The sequence below is a fragment of the Lagenorhynchus albirostris genome, chromosome 18, assembly GCF_949774975.1.
Source record: "Lagenorhynchus albirostris chromosome 18, mLagAlb1.1, whole genome shotgun sequence".
NCBI classification, from domain to species: domain Eukaryota; kingdom Metazoa; phylum Chordata; class Mammalia; order Artiodactyla; family Delphinidae; genus Lagenorhynchus; species Lagenorhynchus albirostris.
In genome coordinates, this window is record NC_083112.1 from 24,634,411 (window position 1) to 24,652,755 (window position 18,345).

At 36.6% G+C, this 18,345-nt stretch overlaps 1 protein-coding gene across 3 annotated transcripts in view; it reads left to right on the forward strand.

Annotated features, from left to right (window-relative positions):
- VWA8 (von Willebrand factor A domain containing 8) overlaps window positions 1–18,345 on the forward strand; it is a 366,706-nt gene that overhangs the window by 213,182 nt on the left and 135,179 nt on the right. For all 3 annotated transcript variants that reach the window (XM_060128726.1, XM_060128728.1, XM_060128727.1), the window contains 2 exons: window positions 911–1,116; window positions 2,634–2,785. In XM_060128726.1, the coding sequence (XP_059984709.1) occupies window positions 911–1,116; window positions 2,634–2,785 (358 nt within the window). The remainder of the gene's footprint in view (window positions 1–910; window positions 1,117–2,633; window positions 2,786–18,345) is intronic.

Consider the following 18,345-nt stretch of genomic DNA (forward strand, 5'->3'; position numbering starts at 1 on the left):
AGTTCTAAATATCCTTTCTTTCTAAAATGAACATACCGAATAATGCAAATCTATTTACTTTAACTTCCTTTGGCCCCTTGTCCTTTGGAGTATGAATCACAATTATGTGAACATTTATATGAGAAATTCATTTCTCTAGAGCATAGATTATATTTTCTAGTGTGTTCTCAGTTTTCTAAATTATGGATGAAATATTTTGTGTTTCTACATTCCTTTTTCTTGATTTTAATTTAGACATTGTCTCTGCAGGTTTACTTTTCCAGAACCTACTTCTAAAGTATATTCTAGCAATCTGCACAAGATATAAATTGTTTAGAGAGTGATGATACTAATTCCCCCTTTTTTAGTATACATGAAGAGACATGCGTATATGTATATAATTTCTGAAGATATTCATCATGTGTTAAAGTTAAAAATGCAGTCTCAGAACCATATGAGGAGTATTTTCCAATTAATGGAAAAAGAATAAATTATCAAAACTATATATGTTTGTATGTATGCATTTTAAAAAATACTACTATGTATGGAAAAATGAAGACACTGAACTATTAACACTGGGTGCCTGTGGGGGAAGGAGTGAGATTAGCAGAGACGCGAGAGGACTTCTTTTTTGCTCTTTGTATTTGAATATCTCCCAGTGAAATTGTGTTCAAGTATTATACAATTTTTAACAAAAATAAATCTATGTAGAATAAACCACACATCAGTCAGTGTCATTTTCTTTTGCTTTAGTTATTTGCCTTTTTCTCTATACCTATTTTTGGACAGGCTTTCTGTGCAGTTTTACACACTTAAAAATAGAAGTGCTTTGGTGAGCAACCCATGGCTCTTTTAACGACCATTCTATATTTCCTATGGCATTATAATGGATTAGTTGCATTGCTGAATGTGAATCTTTTTTCTCTCGTAGGTGATATTTTTAGCTGCCATGCAGTTGATAATCCCAAACCCCACTCGGAGCTCAAGATGCTCAGGCAGTATGGCCCCAATGTGCCCGAGCCCATCCTTCAGAAGCTCGTGGCTGCCTTTGGAGAGCTGAGGAGTTTAGCTGACCAGGGCATTATTAACTATCCTTATTCTACCAGAGAAGTTGTCAACATAGTCAAGCATTTACAGGTATGGCACACGCCTATGCTAAAAGTCTAAAAGAAGCCGTCAATCTTGTTTTTTTAGACTGCCTAATTTATACAAAGTCTTTCCATTTCTCTATAATTCTGATTCAAGTGATATAATATGAAATGTCTGTAATCTAAATGAACATTTTCTTTTTAACCTTTGAATTGATTTTGGCAAGGTTCTGTGCCACGGCCATTACCCAGGAGCTAGGAACTTTGGTGGAGGTTTTTTGCGGGGGTTGTGGCGGGGCGGGCGTGGGAAGGCAGGAGAGTGAGACAGCAGGGAAACTTTACTACTGTTTGACTTTATACAACAAGCATATGGTATCTGAGTGAAAAATATTTTCATTTTGAAAAAAAAGACTTGGAGATAAAAAACAGACTGGGAACTAACAGTATTGATTACATACCTGTAAATACTGTGAGAAAATTTTATAAGATAGAGTAAGTGGGCAGGAGAATGGAATTCCTTATAGCCATTTGTGATGCATAGCCCACCTCGGTAAAGAAGACAAAAAGCCCATGTAGATTCTACTTTTATAGCAAATAATGGTTTCCAAGCTAACAGTCACAACCTAATTGACTCTTGACCTCTGCTCCATCCCCATCCTCCAAGGAAAACATAGAAAGGAAAATAGAAAGCTTTGTTCTGCCTGTAAAACCATGATAAGTCCAGCTCAGATCCCAGCGCCTAAAGAAAATCAAGACAGAGGCAATAAAGCACCCAGACGACCCCACCAGTGTGAAGTTAGCTGTTAGTAGTACTTGTTTTCTTCCCTCTGCTCTTCCCTATTTCTCTATTCTCTGTACTTTTTACATTCTTCTTCCCTTCTTTTCTTGCTCCTTTATCTTTTTTTTTTCATTTAGTCATAACTTGTGACTTTTCTAAATACTTCTGTATAGATATTCAACACTCTGCTTTATTTATTTTTTTATTTTTATTTTTTTCTGCGGTCTGCGGGCCTGTTCCGTTGCGGAGCACAGGCTCCGGACGCGCAGGCTCAGCGGCCATGGGTCACGGGCCCAGCCGCTCCGCGGCATGTGGGATCTTCCCGGACCGGGGCACGAACCCGTGTCCCCTGCATCGGCAGGCAGACTCTCAACCACTGCGCCACCAGGGAAGCCCCACTCTGCTTTATTTAAGTAGCATTTTTAAGTTTGGTCAATCCAGTACTCATTTTAAAAGCAGGAGATTTCAGAAAGTGGTGGAAGTCACCAAACACCAGGATCTGAGTACCGATTTAACATTTGAGACAAAGAACTGTTCCTCCTCAAATTCTGATATTTATTTAAGAAGAAAAATATTAAGTCATCAGAGCAAACCTTCAAAGAGAAAAATATTCCTCCTGTCTATAAAATATTCCTCCTATCAGTATTTATTATCTGACAAGGCTAGTAAAGAAGGGTCTGGTAAAGTTCATTTGATCTTTATTGTTCTGTCAGTTTGGGAAATCTTTATAAGACCGTGTATTTTATCACATGGTAATAAGGGAATTTTTTTTTTTTTTTTGAATACAGAAATTTCCCGCTGAAGGTCTCTCCAGTGTGGTTAGGAATGTGTTTGACTTTGATTCCTACAACAACGACATGCGGGAGATTTTGATTAACACTTTCCACAAATACGGGATACCTATTGGAGCAAAACCTACCAGTGTGCAGCTGGCAAAGGAGTAAGGCAAATACTGATAAAGTACTCTTGAGTGTTACTGTTCTGGTTCTCAGATACTGATTATTCTGAATCTACTGTCATACGCTACTAAACTGAGTTGGTGTGGAAATTACTTTCCATGAGTAAGCGCTTCAGATATATGTTGCTATTTGCTGGCTGGATTCAGTTAAATAGCATTATTTATAGGTCTGTAAATTGAGAACTTCAGTTATTTCGAATGTCCCATGAGTAGATGTAATGTAATCAAATAAAGGGAAATATTTGTTTCTTTACAGCCTCTGTCCTTTTGTTGAATTCCTATGACTCTCATTTTTTCCTAATCTAGTGCAAACTCATTGTACAAACATGAAAGCTACATGAAGAGATAATATGTATTTAGTTAAGATGTTCTTATTTATGTCACCATATATTTTTCTGTTATGATAGTTTTCTAAATTTATAATCATATTAACTTGAAATTTTGGGGTTACTTATTTCAGCCTGACAGATGAGAGAGGCAGGGAAAACAAGTGAGTTTTGTTTCGTGTGGGCTAGTTGCCTGCCTTTTATTTTGTAATAACAGGCTACGTGCTTAACAAAGAATCTTGCAAATATGATGTTGTTGACCAGAAAGATAATTGACAGTATTTATTAGTAGGGTAATTAAGTCAGTGCAAATTCACTAGGAAACAGTTTTAAATATGCATAACTTATTGATAATGCATCTAATGCTGTTTTTGTCTATAAGAAAGTCAATTATCATAAATTCCCAAGGGACAAAAATTACCTTTAAATTATTATATAACTGTCGTCTCATATAGGAGGAACTCTCTACCTTTCTTAGGAAAAATTTGTTAAATATAAATTAATGATTAATCCAGCTATATATGTATATGTGTGTATATATATACACATACATATACTAAATGTTTACATCATCATTATTTATTCTTTTAAGTTATTAAAAAACTTGTTAGAATATATGCCAATAAAAATAGTTAAAGCTTTAACAATTTCTTCAAGGATTTCTTAAAGAGAAACAAATATTTCCCTTTAGTGGTAAAAGAGCAAGATGGAGTTATGTTAGAAATTATCAGTGAATTGGTTTATATTATTAACAAGTTAGTAAATTTTCTTTTAGAGAAGAGTGATTTGGTGTCAGTTGCTAATATATACACTTTTCTGTAAAATACTATTTTGCTGATTGATTACCAGTATTTATGGGCATTTTGAAACTAGTTTGCTAATTTAATGGGTATGGCTTATCTTCTATATTAGGGAGTTCAAGAAATGTCTTTGATATGCAAACTTCTATTAGTACTTATGTTTTTTACTTCCTTTTTATAAATTATATCTTTAGTTTCAATTGGAAATAAGATGATTTTTATTACCATGAACACATTTATATAGAGTTCTAACTTCATGGAAACCAGGCTTGTGATTTTAAAATAATTTTTTTGGTACTCTTGTACAACTTGAAATAAAAATTCAAATACATATTAGTTGGTAAGATCAATCAAAAGAAAATTGTTGGCAATTTAAGTTTTAAGGAAGACAGATAAAATGATTTAACTTATTCATTACTGTCTCCAGTTCTAAACTGAAAAATTCTTGCCATGGCTTGTTCATTGTTGCCATGGCAAGTTAATTACAGCTCTAGTACTTACTTATGAGTGGAAGCAAAAGTACATTGAGCCTGGAAACAAGATGGTCATGCCTAAGACCAGGATGGAAAGAACTAGTTGTCTACCCACTGTGTATAGCTAAAAATAGACTTGTAGCCCATGTGGGGGATGTGTGAGTTTTCCTTCAGGGTGGAGATAGTACTAGACTACGATTTGCATATTCAAAGCATTTTTTTCCTCACCTGTAAATTGCAATGACTTGAGCAGCTCAAAAGTAGTGATGTTTTATTACCCTTTAGTGAAATCCACAGGTTCCATATGTTTTATGTCTATCGAATTATCAGCCTTGTACTTTGAGAGGGTAGCATGGTAAAGTGAACAAAGCAATGTCCTGGGAATTCAGCAGTTAGTCACATGTTCAACCTGTATGTCTGGGTCAGACATGAAGAAACAGATTTTACCCTGTTTGTAAAATTGAGAGCATTTTATTCTAGATAGCATAACCATATACCTTTTCACCTAATTAATACATTTTTTAGAATGAAAGGGCACTATTAATAATAACTCTGTAAAAAGAGATGTACGATAAGACTGTCCTAGTGAGGCCAGAATATATTTTCATCTTTATGAGGTTAATAAGGTTCATTCCTATTCTGACATCCTTTGCATTTTAATATAATCTTAATTTTCTCTCATCTGCAAAAACAAAAACAAATTAAAAAGAAGTGGTACCAACACTTTCTGTTTCCCCCCTAGAGTAGCACAGTTAATAGTAATCACATAGACCTCTGAAGATTTAAAGTTGTCCTCATGCAGTCTTACGATTTGTTTTGACTTTTCCATACCTTTTGCTAAACTTTTTACTTCACTAGAGCTTTTGCTAAATCAGTTCTTTGAGGGTGCTCCTGCCCATCTCTGGAGATCCTATGTTACTGAAGAAGATCCACATTGGATTTCTGTCCCCAAGGAAGAAGGACCAAATGTTTTCATTACTATTAATATCCTTTTGCCCTGAATGAAAAATTGTTGCTGTTAATTTTCTTGTTCTCTAATCCAATCTTTATTCGATAGGAGCAAAATTACATTGAATCCCGAATAAGATGGTCACATTCACACACAAGAGAGGGATGGAGAAGTAATTGACCATCCACTGCATATAAGTAAAAAGAGATGTAAGACAGATGTTGTAGAAGAGGGAAGTTTTCATGTGTCTTCTACAGCACCTTCCTCCTCAGCTGAAATCAGAATATATTTTGGCTGTTTGGTGATGTCCCGTTAGTGCTTTTTAGTGAAATTCCTAAGAGAGATCCTGTCACTTTCCCTTTTATTCTCCTAAATAGTGCAGTGATGCTACCTATCCCATAGGTCTCTGTACATTTTTTTTTTAAGGCCTATTGTGATATTATGAGAGGAACAGGATTTATCTTATTTACTAAACCTTTGCTAAACCTGGTACTTATAGGCTGCATCATACTGGGCTGTTATCTTACCTTGCTTGATTGAGCCATAATGCAGCTCTTCTTCCTGATCTGTTGAATAAATAGATTCCACATCTTAGTATTGGGATCAGAATTGGCTCCCTAGACACCCACATTGCATTTGCCCTTTTCCACTAGTACTTCCTGAGGTTTTTCTGTTGTTTCCTTTTAAGTTTCGAATACACAGGAAAGGATATGCCAGAGAGATGGCAAACATAATGAAAATAAGGAGGCACACTGGGAGAAATTTAGGCAGAAATAGGAGGATTTGGCTTAAACTCTGAGCTCTTAAAAAAATAATCTGAGCTTTTGAGTTTCAAATGTCATTATTGGGGAAAAAGATACACACACACATACACATACATACATATATATGTATAATTAAGTGCAAACATCCAACCAAAGGCATACAGATTATCTGCTATAGTAGATACAGATCTACATTTCAAAGCAACATTTGCTTGTTTTACCCTCAAATGAGCTTTTATTTTTTTAAAGTTTCTTTTATTTGGGAATAAACATACTGCTGACACATTAGCACCTCCAAATTTAAAAGTGTGTGTCAGAGTAATTTATGAACTCCAACATGCTAGGGAAACATTTGTTTTAAAGGAAGGAAAAAGTACTTTATTTTGGTACATCCATTTTTAAGAGACTTACACAATATTTTATCTTAATAAATGTAATATTATTATTGCATTTTATAGATAAGGAATTTGAGGAACAGAGAGGTTACATCACTTGCCTAAGGTTAGAAAGCTGATCAGGGGCAGAGCTATAATATACATAATTTTAATTCCAATTCTAAGGACAAATATAAGCAGATCCATATGCAGATTGTAGGCAGTTTCTAAATCAGAGTTATTCTTTGGACACTGAAAATTACAAATAGTTTTGGTTTAAAAGGGCCTTAGGATTTTAGATAATCAGCTTGGAAATCATCATTGACCAAGATGTCATACGTGTAATAGACATATTCTTATCCTTCAGAGAGTTGTGATAGATTCACATTTGGGGGGTTTAGCCATATTTCACCATGACAAGTAAGTCGAAAAGCAGGTTAATATAGACTTTTGGCATAACAAAAATCATTCTAAAGACTCTTCATCCCCAATTAAGCTTTCCTTTTTTTTTTTGAATAATGGAGGTTCATGAAGTAAAACACAAGGTAATTCATTTAGAAAAATTAAAACTCTAGAAAACTTTATTTGGCTACCATATATAAGAAGCATACTAGCCATCATTCCTTCCTGATTTGGAACACAAGAGGAATTTATTGAACCTTCTCAAACGTTGTAGTCATATTTACATAAATCAAACATACAGAGAAATGATCTCTACCCTCTGAATTTTAGCTTCATGTATTTTTCTCTCCCTGTCTTCCCTAGGAGACACACATAATCTATAAAATATTTAAATGATCATCCTTCTTGATCCACATTCTTTGTCCTCAACACTATTGATTTTTTTTAATGCTGCTTAGTTGATTCTTTTTTTTTTTAATAAATGTATTTATTTATATATTTTGGGCTGCGTTGGGTCTTTGTTGCTGCACGCAGGCTTTCTCTAGTTGCAGAGAGTGGGAGCTGCTCTTCACTGCAGTGCACAGGCTTGTCATTGCAGTGGCTTCTCTTGTTGCGGAGCACGGGCTGTAGGTGCGCGGGCTTCAGTAGTTGTGGCACGCGGGCTCAGTAGTTGTGGCTCACGGGCTCTAGAGTGCAGGCAGTAGTTGTGGTGCAAGGGCTTAGTTGCTCTGCAGCATATGGGATCTTCCTGGACCAGGGCTCAAACCCATGTACCCTACATTGGCAGGCGGATTCTTAACCACTGCGCTACCAGGGAAGCCCTGCTTAGTTTATTCTTAAGCCAGTTTCTTTTTTTTTTCCCAGAGCATTTATTGCCTGTTTGTCACTGGCAAAGTATCTACAGTCTACCAAACATTTATTTGTGTAAGACAAGTAGAATAAAAAATTTGAGGAAATTTAAAGGCTTTTATATGTAGGATTTCTCTATGATGCATATTTACTAAATGAAGAGTGACATCCCATTTATTTTTTAAATAAATTAGCAAAAAGAAAATTAAAACACTAATAATTCCACCATCCAGAGACAACCATTGTTTAATCCTTCTAGATCTTTTCCTAGGATTCTATGTGTTATTTCAACCGAGAAATATTTCTTTCTAGTTTTTCTTTTCTGAGTTTTTCTTCTTAATAGGAGAGACATGTCCCTGAGAGGAGATCCTTTTATAAACACTTCATTCTCACTCTTCTTTGTTGAAAAGAAATATATCTATAATGGTTTAGATTCGAGTATGTATGACATTCCTCCCATTACCCCACTTTTTTCTCCTTCCCTCTTGTTAGTTGAGTTTTTAGACTTAAGATATTTATTCTAATGTAATGAACAGATCATATAGCATCTAAGGTGCTTTATGCCAGGCATTTCTCTGGCATTTCAACACAAAGTAAGGAATAAACACATTAATATCAACATTTTGTGTCTTTATGCATATGTTTCAATGTCATTATCCTTTACAGACTCATAGAAATACTGTTGCTAGACAGACTGTACATCTAAAAATGACTGTTATATGTGACTGCTCTTTTAAAGTGTCCCATAGCTGGTGAAGAAGCCCTATGGAGTCTTGTAATTACTCCTCCAGTGTCCTCTTGATGTCTGTATTCTCTCTCTGCTTTCAAATGCTTTATTAAAATTTTATTAACTTCATTTTTCAAGCAAAATAAGGTAACTTTATGTGGTCTAAGACCATATTAGCCAATATTTTTATTAAATTTCTCTAATAGGTTCGCATTTTAAATAATTTTAAAACACAGTGGTAGCTGTTAATAGTAGTTGCCTTTGGGAGAGGCTCTGGAAAGGGGAAAGGGGGCCTCACTTTCTATTCTATTATTTTCTATATTTTATTTTTTAAATGTCCATAGACTATCTGGGCCCTGGAATTTTTCATTCTGTTTTCTTATTTAAATAAAATTAAAATGTTAAAGTAAAGGTCTATTCTGAAATTGCTATTTCGTGGGACCTTTGCCTCCAGGACAGCAAAGCTTACACCGCTCTGCAATGCCTACTCTAAGGGTGTAACATTGGCACCCTTACCAATGACAAATGAGAAATCAAGTTAACCGGACATTGCTATGGCAGTTCAACACAATATAAGTAAGTTTTATGCATTGGTAGACATCAACATAAATGTATCAAGGGAGAGAAGACAACACATTTTTAAGGCAGCAAAAATTAAAATATTGATATTTATCAAATGCTTACTAAGGGCTCTAAGCACTTCACAAATACTAACTCAGTCTATACAACAATTCTGTTTTTTCTATTGGGCAAGTAATTCCTTCCTATTTTATTATCTAGTAGGTGTAAGAGTGTGTGTGTGTATGTGTTACAGATGAAGAAACTGAGGCTCAAGAGACTCTAAGTAACTTAACAAATTATACAACTAATAAATGGCAGGATGGGAGGTTCAAACACAGATCTGTCTGTTCCAGAGCCTTTTGTTCACTCACCATGCAGTCTCCACATTCTTGCATGAGAAAGCAATGTAATCAACACTGGACTGCAAGATTTTAAACATAATGTTTCTAAAGAAAATTCAGAGTAGTTTTCCAAATTTCATTTCCTACCCTTTTGGGACATGTATCATGCAAAATAGACATTTAACTTTTATGTGGTGATTAGGCCCATCGTTTTAATCACAGTGTCCTTTAAATTAATGCCATTTGTCATGGATTACAGAAGTAAATAAAAACATCTTTTTTATACGATGCAAGCAAATTTGCTTATATCTTTTCTCCTACAGTAAGGATTTGATTTTTGAAAAGTCACAAATTCTTCAAAATGAGTAGAACGATTCTTTTCTTTTTTCAGTTTATTCCATATAGAATCCTTTACTTAGAACTACCATCCTCAAAATCACACTCATTATATAGTTAGCTTTGGCAGAATAATTATAAATCACTGTGCATTTTCTGTGCATCTGTGAGTTGCTTCTAAGTCATTACAAATTAGAGTTGGCCTCCATCGCGGGGCCAATAGCTCCTGTGTTCAAAGGTGGAATGGACTCCCCAGGGGAAAGGTAGGGTATACCTTCTTGTAGTCCGGGTTCAAAGAGATCAGGATGAATCTTGTTGGGGAGGTACTCAAGTGATTCAAACTTAGAATACCGGATTAAATAGCTTTTAATGTCCTTCAAACTCATAGATTCTATGGTTCACTGTCCCTAGATGAATTGGATAGCTGAACAAGTTGTCACTCTTCTCCCTTATATCAGCAACCATTCATTACTTTATCAGCCAGTCTCACAGCATATTTTAACTCCCGATGAAGGTAACTAAGGTCATGCTTTCCTCTTGTAAGAGGTGTTGATATTTCATTGCAGTGTGTGGTACATGATCATGTTTAGTATTGATCTTTCTGTTTAGAGTAGTGCCAGGTGTGCACATTTGCAGACAGAATAGCTTCATCTATACTGAATGTGTCTTAAAAGGGTATCTGTCTAGAATCAGTTTTCTACATTAAGACTTATCCTGTGTAATTGGAACATCAACAGCAGCTGCTTCTTCTCTGACCAAGACCAACTACGGGGTCTTCCAAGTACCAGAGACATCAAAAACATCCCCAACCAGGGCCTCCCTTAGGAGTAATTTCATAAGGTTTATCTTTCAATATAAGAATGATTATCAGTTTACTATTTATCCCATTAAATTAAAAGACGCACTTCTTAAAGTTTTGTGCTTCTCCTTCCATTTTCCAAACTATTATATGGTATAATTTTCTTTTTGAAGTCTAGTATTTACAGATGAGTTCATTATATTGATCGTGAAGTTCTAAGGTATGCAGTTCCACTCTGCATCATGATTTACTTGCACTTCATAAAAGAGCTCTCAGTTTTCAAAAACAGTAAAATTTACATAATGACACTATTATAAGCAGAAGGGTGGTATTGGGCTTTACAGTTTCATAGTCCTTGCCCGTTATTCTCTTGGTATATTATGAAGTAGCTTCACAGCCATTTTATTTGCTTTCAGCTCCTTTATGGGGGTGCAGAGAAAAATTTAAAAATATCACCAATCTACATAGAAATTGTCAAGATCTATGAATCTTCTTCCATACTCATCTTCAGCAGTCTCACAGAATTATCCTTGATCCTTTAGGCATTTGTAAGTGATATCTGTCACCTGGCTGAGTAGAAATCCCCAATCCCGACCAATAGGTAACTTCCAAATACACTTGCAAAGTAGATTGCATTGTTTGTTGAGAGTCACGTAGTCAGGATGCAGTGAGGAAGATCTGCCATGGTGGTTTGCAACTTGCCATCAAGATGAGAAACAAGTAGGTGAAGATGTTGTCAGTTGTAATGTAACCAAATATTCATTCATTTAACAAACACTATTGTACATTTATGTGGCAAACACTAAGTAGGGAGTCAGAAATATAAAGGTGAAGAAGGCTCAGTACCTGCCTTCAAGGAGGTCATTATAATTGGGGAAGCACTGAAGTAGAGGGACTTGTGTTCTGTGAGAGCCACACAAGAGCAAGTGAAGAGGTGGGGTTGCTGCCTTCTGCCCTGGGGGAGATTCAGGGACAGTAACCAAGCTGAATCTTTATAGGATGACGAGGTGTTCTCCAGGCAAATAAAGGAGAAGAAAGCGCTTCAAGCAGAGACAGTTTTAAGAGGTCATGGTGCCTTTTGGAAAATGCAAGTATTTTGGTGACTAAAACTAAAGATTAAAGGAGGGCATGCTATGTGGTGAGACTAAAAGGGAGAAAAGAGTCGGGGGAACCCTAGAAGAATTTGAAGCCAGAAAGCAGCATGGTCTGATTCATAATTTAGGAAGACCCCTTTAAGTTTTCTAAAGATAAGAAACTGAAAGGCCGTGAAACTGAAGGCAGGAAGACCTACCTGCTGGGAAGCAACTGCAGTAATCCCGGTGATGAACAGTGAGAGCTTCCATTGTGGCAGTGGGAATGAAAAAGAGGGACGCCTGTGAGAGAGGTTTCCGTAGCAGAATCGATGGATTCTGAGTGCCAGAGATACAAGTGAGTAAGATGTCAGCCTTACCTTCAATGAATTAACAATCTTGGGAAAACATGTAAACTCCCAACCTTATTACGCAATTTTATGTTCAAAGTACTACATTCGCAGTAGGGTTTCTCATCCTATGAGTCCTTTTTGTGGGAAATAACAGGACTCAAACAACTTTTTTTTTTTTTTTACTTGGGCCTCTCACTGTTGTGGCCTCTCCCATTGCGGAGCACAGGCTCCGGACGCGCAGGCTCAGCGGCCATGGCTCACGGGCCCAGACGCTCCGTGTCATGTGGGATCTTCCCGGACTGGGGCACGAACCCGTGTCCCCCGCATCGGGAGGCGGACTCTCAACCACTGCGCCACCAGGGAAGCCCCAAACAACTTTTGTTTGTTTGTTTGTTTTCTGGGAAAATTTCCAACTGGGAAAGTTTCAGTCCCAGTCATTATTGATGTGAATAATTAGAAACGGAAAGAATTTAAGATTGGAAAATACTAAGATGTAGTTGGTAAAGCAGATGGCAGAAAAAGAGAAGTTTTTGCAGTGAAATTTGAAGAGAGATGCGGGAAAGGAAACCCAAGCCCCAGAACTGTAGTTTCACATCTTCTATGAAGAAGAAGAAAGCCAGAGATACGTGGAGCAAGGTGACAACATCTGCTTTAGCATGGAGTGACCCTGAGCAGCAGCCCGGACCCTGCACAGTGTCACGCTGGATACTGGGGAGCAATTTGAGAAGTGTTAGCCAAGAATAACAAGTCTCCCTAAATCTTTTTCCATCCTATATCCAAATGAATCTTTATTTCTGTGACCACAGCAGGACCTTGGTGGCAGAGGTGCACAAGTCTAAGTTATAAAGTGAAAACCATAATGTCTAAATGCAGAGCCAGCCAGTGAAAGGGAAAGCACATGTACATACTCGTGTACATATCATTCGCAGCAAAGCAAAATTCATTTACCAGCAACATGTGCGACTGTAGGGAAGGGAAATTCAGAAGTTTCTAGCAAACAAGGGAGGGTAATTGGGGATAGTAGTACCCATTATTACTAATTTAAAGTGTTTAGAGTGGCATTTCTGTTTTCTCTACGTAGTGTGTTGACTTTTTATTTTAGTAAGTATAAATATTTACAAGGGATTTCATAGATTCACTTCTGACCATGGTCTCTAAAACTGTTATTCTCTATCAGGTCTTAAATTTGAAAATGGCAAATTCTACAGAACTCTATCTTAAGAGTTTCTAAGAGTTCCATATGTACAAATTTCCATGGAAACCCAGAAGAGCAAGAGATTCATTCTGCCCAGAAAGAAATATGGGAGAGGGATGCAAGGGGAAGTAACATTTGAATTGGGCCTTAAAAATGAGAAGGATTTCATCAAAGAGGCAATAGCAGAAAGGAATTCTGGGCTGAAGTAATAATCTCATGGAAGTATGAAAATGCATAGCGTGTTCAGGAACAGCAAGTAGCAATTTGAGGTAACTAAGGCATACATCAGCTGGAGAGTAAGAGGAAGGGGTAAGAACCAAAGGTGAAAATATTTGTCAGTGTTATTCTATTAAAGGTTCCAGTAAACTCAGTTAATTATTACCAGAGGTTAGATTTAAAACATTAGGAATGAGTGAGGCCTGCTAAAATTGGAGTTGTTCTTTTTCTTCTCAAAGATGGTAGTAATTGGTGAATTTTTGAGTGTCGGTGGAACTACCCAGAAGGGTTCCATTATTCCCATGAAAATTAGTAGTTCTTGTGGTAAGGAAATGTTTTAGGAATTGTTGATAATAGGTATATCAACAACTTTTGCAGAATGCCCCTAGAAAGATCCAAATCTTTTTCATGTGTTTCTTTCATACTCCAGAAATAGTATTGGCAAATGTTCAGAGAAGGCAGAAGTTTGCCAGAACATACTCTTTAAAACCCCAGCTCACCTCTATGGAACAATCTTAGACAAATCTCTTGTATGTCATTCAGACTCTATAACTCAACTTTGGTGTCCATGTGCACCGTGTTATGAAATGTATGCATGCTTAAAAAAAACTTTTTCCTTTCTGTAACTTGGCTAAGTGCTATAATTTGACCTGAGTCATAATTTTGAAAGTCACCTTTTTTTTTTAGTTAAAAGTTTTTCTTCCAGATCTTCATTAATTCTTCCACAAGGGATTAAGAAACATCACAACATATGAATTGAAATACTTCATTGTTTTAAAAAACATAAATTCATGAATGACATGATAAAAAGTAGTACTATCTATAAGTCTTAAGTTCATCCTCTTCCCCTTTAAAATCAAATCCAGACATCATTCCAGCTAGGACTTTAACAAACTTAAACAATACAAGTGACAAGATCTTAAAACTATGGAAAATGACATTGTTGTTTCAATCAAGTCTGGTTGGAGTTGAATGACAGATTTCAGTAATGGAATATAGGGCCTTTTGCTAACTGGTTAGTAGTTAGAATTACCCCCAGATTACTGTTGAATATGTTTCGAATTGCAAAGCTTATTCATACACTCAGTTATAATTCCCCTTCCCCCTAACTACTAACTTATTGGAGGGGAGAGAGTTAATAACCGTCCAATTTTTCCACAACTTATTGGGAGGACTTAGTGGAAAATAAATGAGGGGCTTTGGTTTACCTCAGTTGGCCAGCCTGGAGCCCACAGGAAGTCTAGAAACAACTCCCTGTGTTACCAAGGATCTGACAGAGTCAGTTTGATTGTGCAACAGCAGAACACCCTGCGTATGTGACTTTCAGTTGCAATTGTTAACGCTAATAGCATCTTGTTATGTGGTTCTGGAATAGCTTCTATATGGGGCACCTGAAGGTCTTTCCCATACTCTGCCAACCAAACTGCTAGTACTATTTTTAAATGGAACCAGGCAACCTGTAATTTCCATGACTGTTACTTAGAATGAGTTGGCAAGTTCAAAGCAGCTTTCATGAATATCCCTGGGGGTTGTCAGTAAAAATTGGAAGTCGAGCAAAGTTACTTTTTCCCAGATGGATAAAGGTTTTTGGTTTTGTTTTGTTTTTAGCATCTGTATGATAACTTTTGTGGGATTATTAAAGGATATATTAGATGTGTTTTTTAGGCTAGATTTCAACCTATCAAGGAAGCATCATTTTTATTAAGCAATTCTCCACTTCTGATTAGATTTCCAGATGTGTAACAGTTTCTCTTGTCTTCAAAGAGCCAATTTAGGATGTATGTAGAGCTCCTTTTTAAAAAAAAAACAAAAAACAGCAATTTTGTCTATCAGGCACCTATTCTATTGATAGGTATAGATAATTTCATTCTGTTTATTTATTTTAACTCCAGAGCACTAAGGTAATGTAAGATCTACCACTGGTACTTCGCTCCACTCACTTTAGTGATCATCAGAGACCTCCCCCAGCTGTACGAAACCAGAACCTTACAGATTATCCCTTTCATCTCACAAAGGAAGAAATTAACACTCAGAGAAATTGTCTAACTTTTCCCTTCACAAGTTTGCTAGTTAATAAAAGAACTAGCACTAGAACCTACTAACTCTTCTACACTAGAGGGAACTTAGGTGTGTCTCCTTCCTTTGTTTTCTCCTCTGTATTTAGAGACTTAATTCTCCTTTGGTGAACTGCTGAAAGCAATGAAGAATCCTGTTCATTCCCTAAACAAGGACAGGGAGATTCCAGTCTATGAGATGTTTTCAAGATCTGCCCTTTTGACACGGAAATGTGTTTTTATAACATTTAAGAGAGAACACAGTAATAGTAAATCCTCTGACTCACTGCCTCTTCCACCTCATTACCGGTAGAAACATGGAAATAAGTGGATGACCGATCAGGATAATTGTCCACGTACTTAAAATGTATTTTAAATGACAGATACAAAAACACATACGTACTTCCGAATGATTTATGACTTAGAAAAATTTCAATGTAAATTTCTTTTAAATTTCTTTCCTTCTGTGTTAAACATTAACATTTCAAAGGACAAAAATCATATCCCACCAGAAAGCATGGTTTCATATTCTTTTTTTTGTACAATTTAGCAAACCTTTTTTAAATTTAATTTTATTTATTTTTTATACAGCAGGTTCTTATTAGTTATCCATTTTATACATATTAGTGTATACCTGTCAATCCCAATCACCTAATTCATCACACCACCACCACCATCCCCCGCCACTTTCCCCCCTTGGTGTCCATATGTTTGTTGTCTACATCTGTGTCTCAATTTCTGCCCTGCAAGCTGGTTCATCTGTACCATTTTTCTAGGTTCCTCATATATGGGTTAATATGCGATATTTCTTTTTCTCTTTCTGACTTACTTCACTCTGTATGACAGTCTCTAGATTCATCCACATCTCTACAAATGACCCAATTTCATTCCTTTTTATGGCTGAGTAATATTCCATTGTATACATGTACCACATCTTCTTTATCCATTGGTCTGTCACTGGGCATTTAGGTTGCTTCCATGACCTGGCTATTGTACATACTGCTGCAATGAACATTGGGGTGCATATGTCTTTTTGAATTATAGTTTTCTCTGGGTATATGCCCAGTAGTGGGATTGCTGGGTCATATGGTAATTCTGTTTTTAGTTTTTTAAGGAACCTCCATACTGTTCTCCATAGTGGCTGTATCAATTTACATTCCCACCAACAGTGCAAGAGGGTTCCCTTTTCTCCACACCCTCTCCAGCATTTGTTTGTAGATTTTCTGATGATGCCCATCCTAACTGGTGTGAGGTGATACCTCACTGTAGTTTGGATTTGCATTTCTCTAATAATTAGTGATGTTGAGCAGCTTTTCATGTGCTTCTTGGCCATCTGTATGTCTGCTTTGGAGAAATGTCTATTTAGGTCTTCTCCCCATTTTTTGATTGGCTTGTTTGCTTTTTTAATATTGAGCTGCATGAGCTGTTTATATATTTTGGAGATTAATTCTTTGTCCGTTGATTTGTTCGCAAATATTTTCTCCCATTATGAGGGCTGTCTTTTGGTCTTGTGTGTAGTTTCCTTTGCTTTGCAAAAGCGTTTAAGTTTCATTAGGTCCCATTTGTTTATTTTTGTTTTTATTTCCATGACTCTAGGAGGTGGATCAAAAAAGATCTTGCTGTGATTTATATCAAAGAGTGTTCTTCCTATGTTTTCCTCTAGGAGTTTTATAGTGTCTGGTCTTATATTTAGGTCTCTAATCCATTTTGAGTTTATTTTTGTGTATGGTGTTAGGGAGTTTTCTAATTTCATTCTTTTTGTTGTTGTTGTTTGTTTTGTTTTGGGTTTTTTTTGCGGTACACAGGCTTCTCACTGCTGTGGCCTCTCCCGCCATGGAGCACAGGCTCCAGACACGCAGGCCCAGTGGCCATCACTCATGGGCCCAGCCGCTCCGCAGCACGTGGGATCCTCCCGGACCGGGGCATGAACCCGTGTCCCCTGCATTGGCAGGCGGACTCTCAACCACTGAGCCACCAGGGAAGCCCTCTAATTTCATTCTTTTACATGGAGCTGTCCAGTTTTTCCAGCACCACTTATTGAAGAGGCTGTCTTTTCTCCATCGTATATGCTTGCCTCCTTTGTCATAGATTAGTTGACCATAGGTGCGTGGGTTTATCTCTGGGCTTTCTATCCTGTTCCATTGATCTATATTTCTGTTTTTTTGTCAATACCATATTGTCTTGATTACTGTAGCTTTGTAGAATGGTCTGAAGTCAGGAAGTCTGATTCCTTCAGCTCCGTTTTTTTCCCTCAAGACTGTTTTGGCTATTCGGGGTCTTTTGTGTCTCCATACAAATTTTAAGACTTTTTTTTCTAGTTCTGTAAAAAATGCCATTGGTAATTTGATGGGGATTGCATTGAATCTGTAGATTGCTTTGGGTAGTATGGTCATTTTCACAGTGTTGATTCTTCCAATCCAAGAACATGGTATATCTCTCCATCTGTTTGTATCATCTTTAATTTCTTTCAACAGTGTTTTATAGTTTTCTGTCTACAGGTCTTTTGTCTCCCTAGGTAGGTTTATTCCTAGGTATTTTATTCTTTTTGTTGCGATGGTAAATGGGAGTGTTTCCTTAATTTCTCTTTCAGATTTTTCATCATTAGTGTATAGGAATGCAAGAGATTTCTGTGCATTAATTTTGTATCCTGCAACTTTACCAAATTCATTGATTAGCTCTAGTAGCTTTCTGGTGGCATCTTTAGGATTCTTTATGTATAGTATCATGTCATCTGCAAACAGTGACAATTTTACTTCTTTTCCAATTTATATTCCTTTCATTTCTTTTTCTTCTCTGATTGCCGTGGTTAAGACTTCCAAAACTGTGTTGAATAATAGTGGCAAGAGTGGACATCCTTGTCTTGTTCCTGGTCTTAGGGGAAATATTTTCGGTTTTTCACCATTGAGAATGATGTTTGCTGTGGGTTTGTCATATATGGCCTTTGTTATGTTGA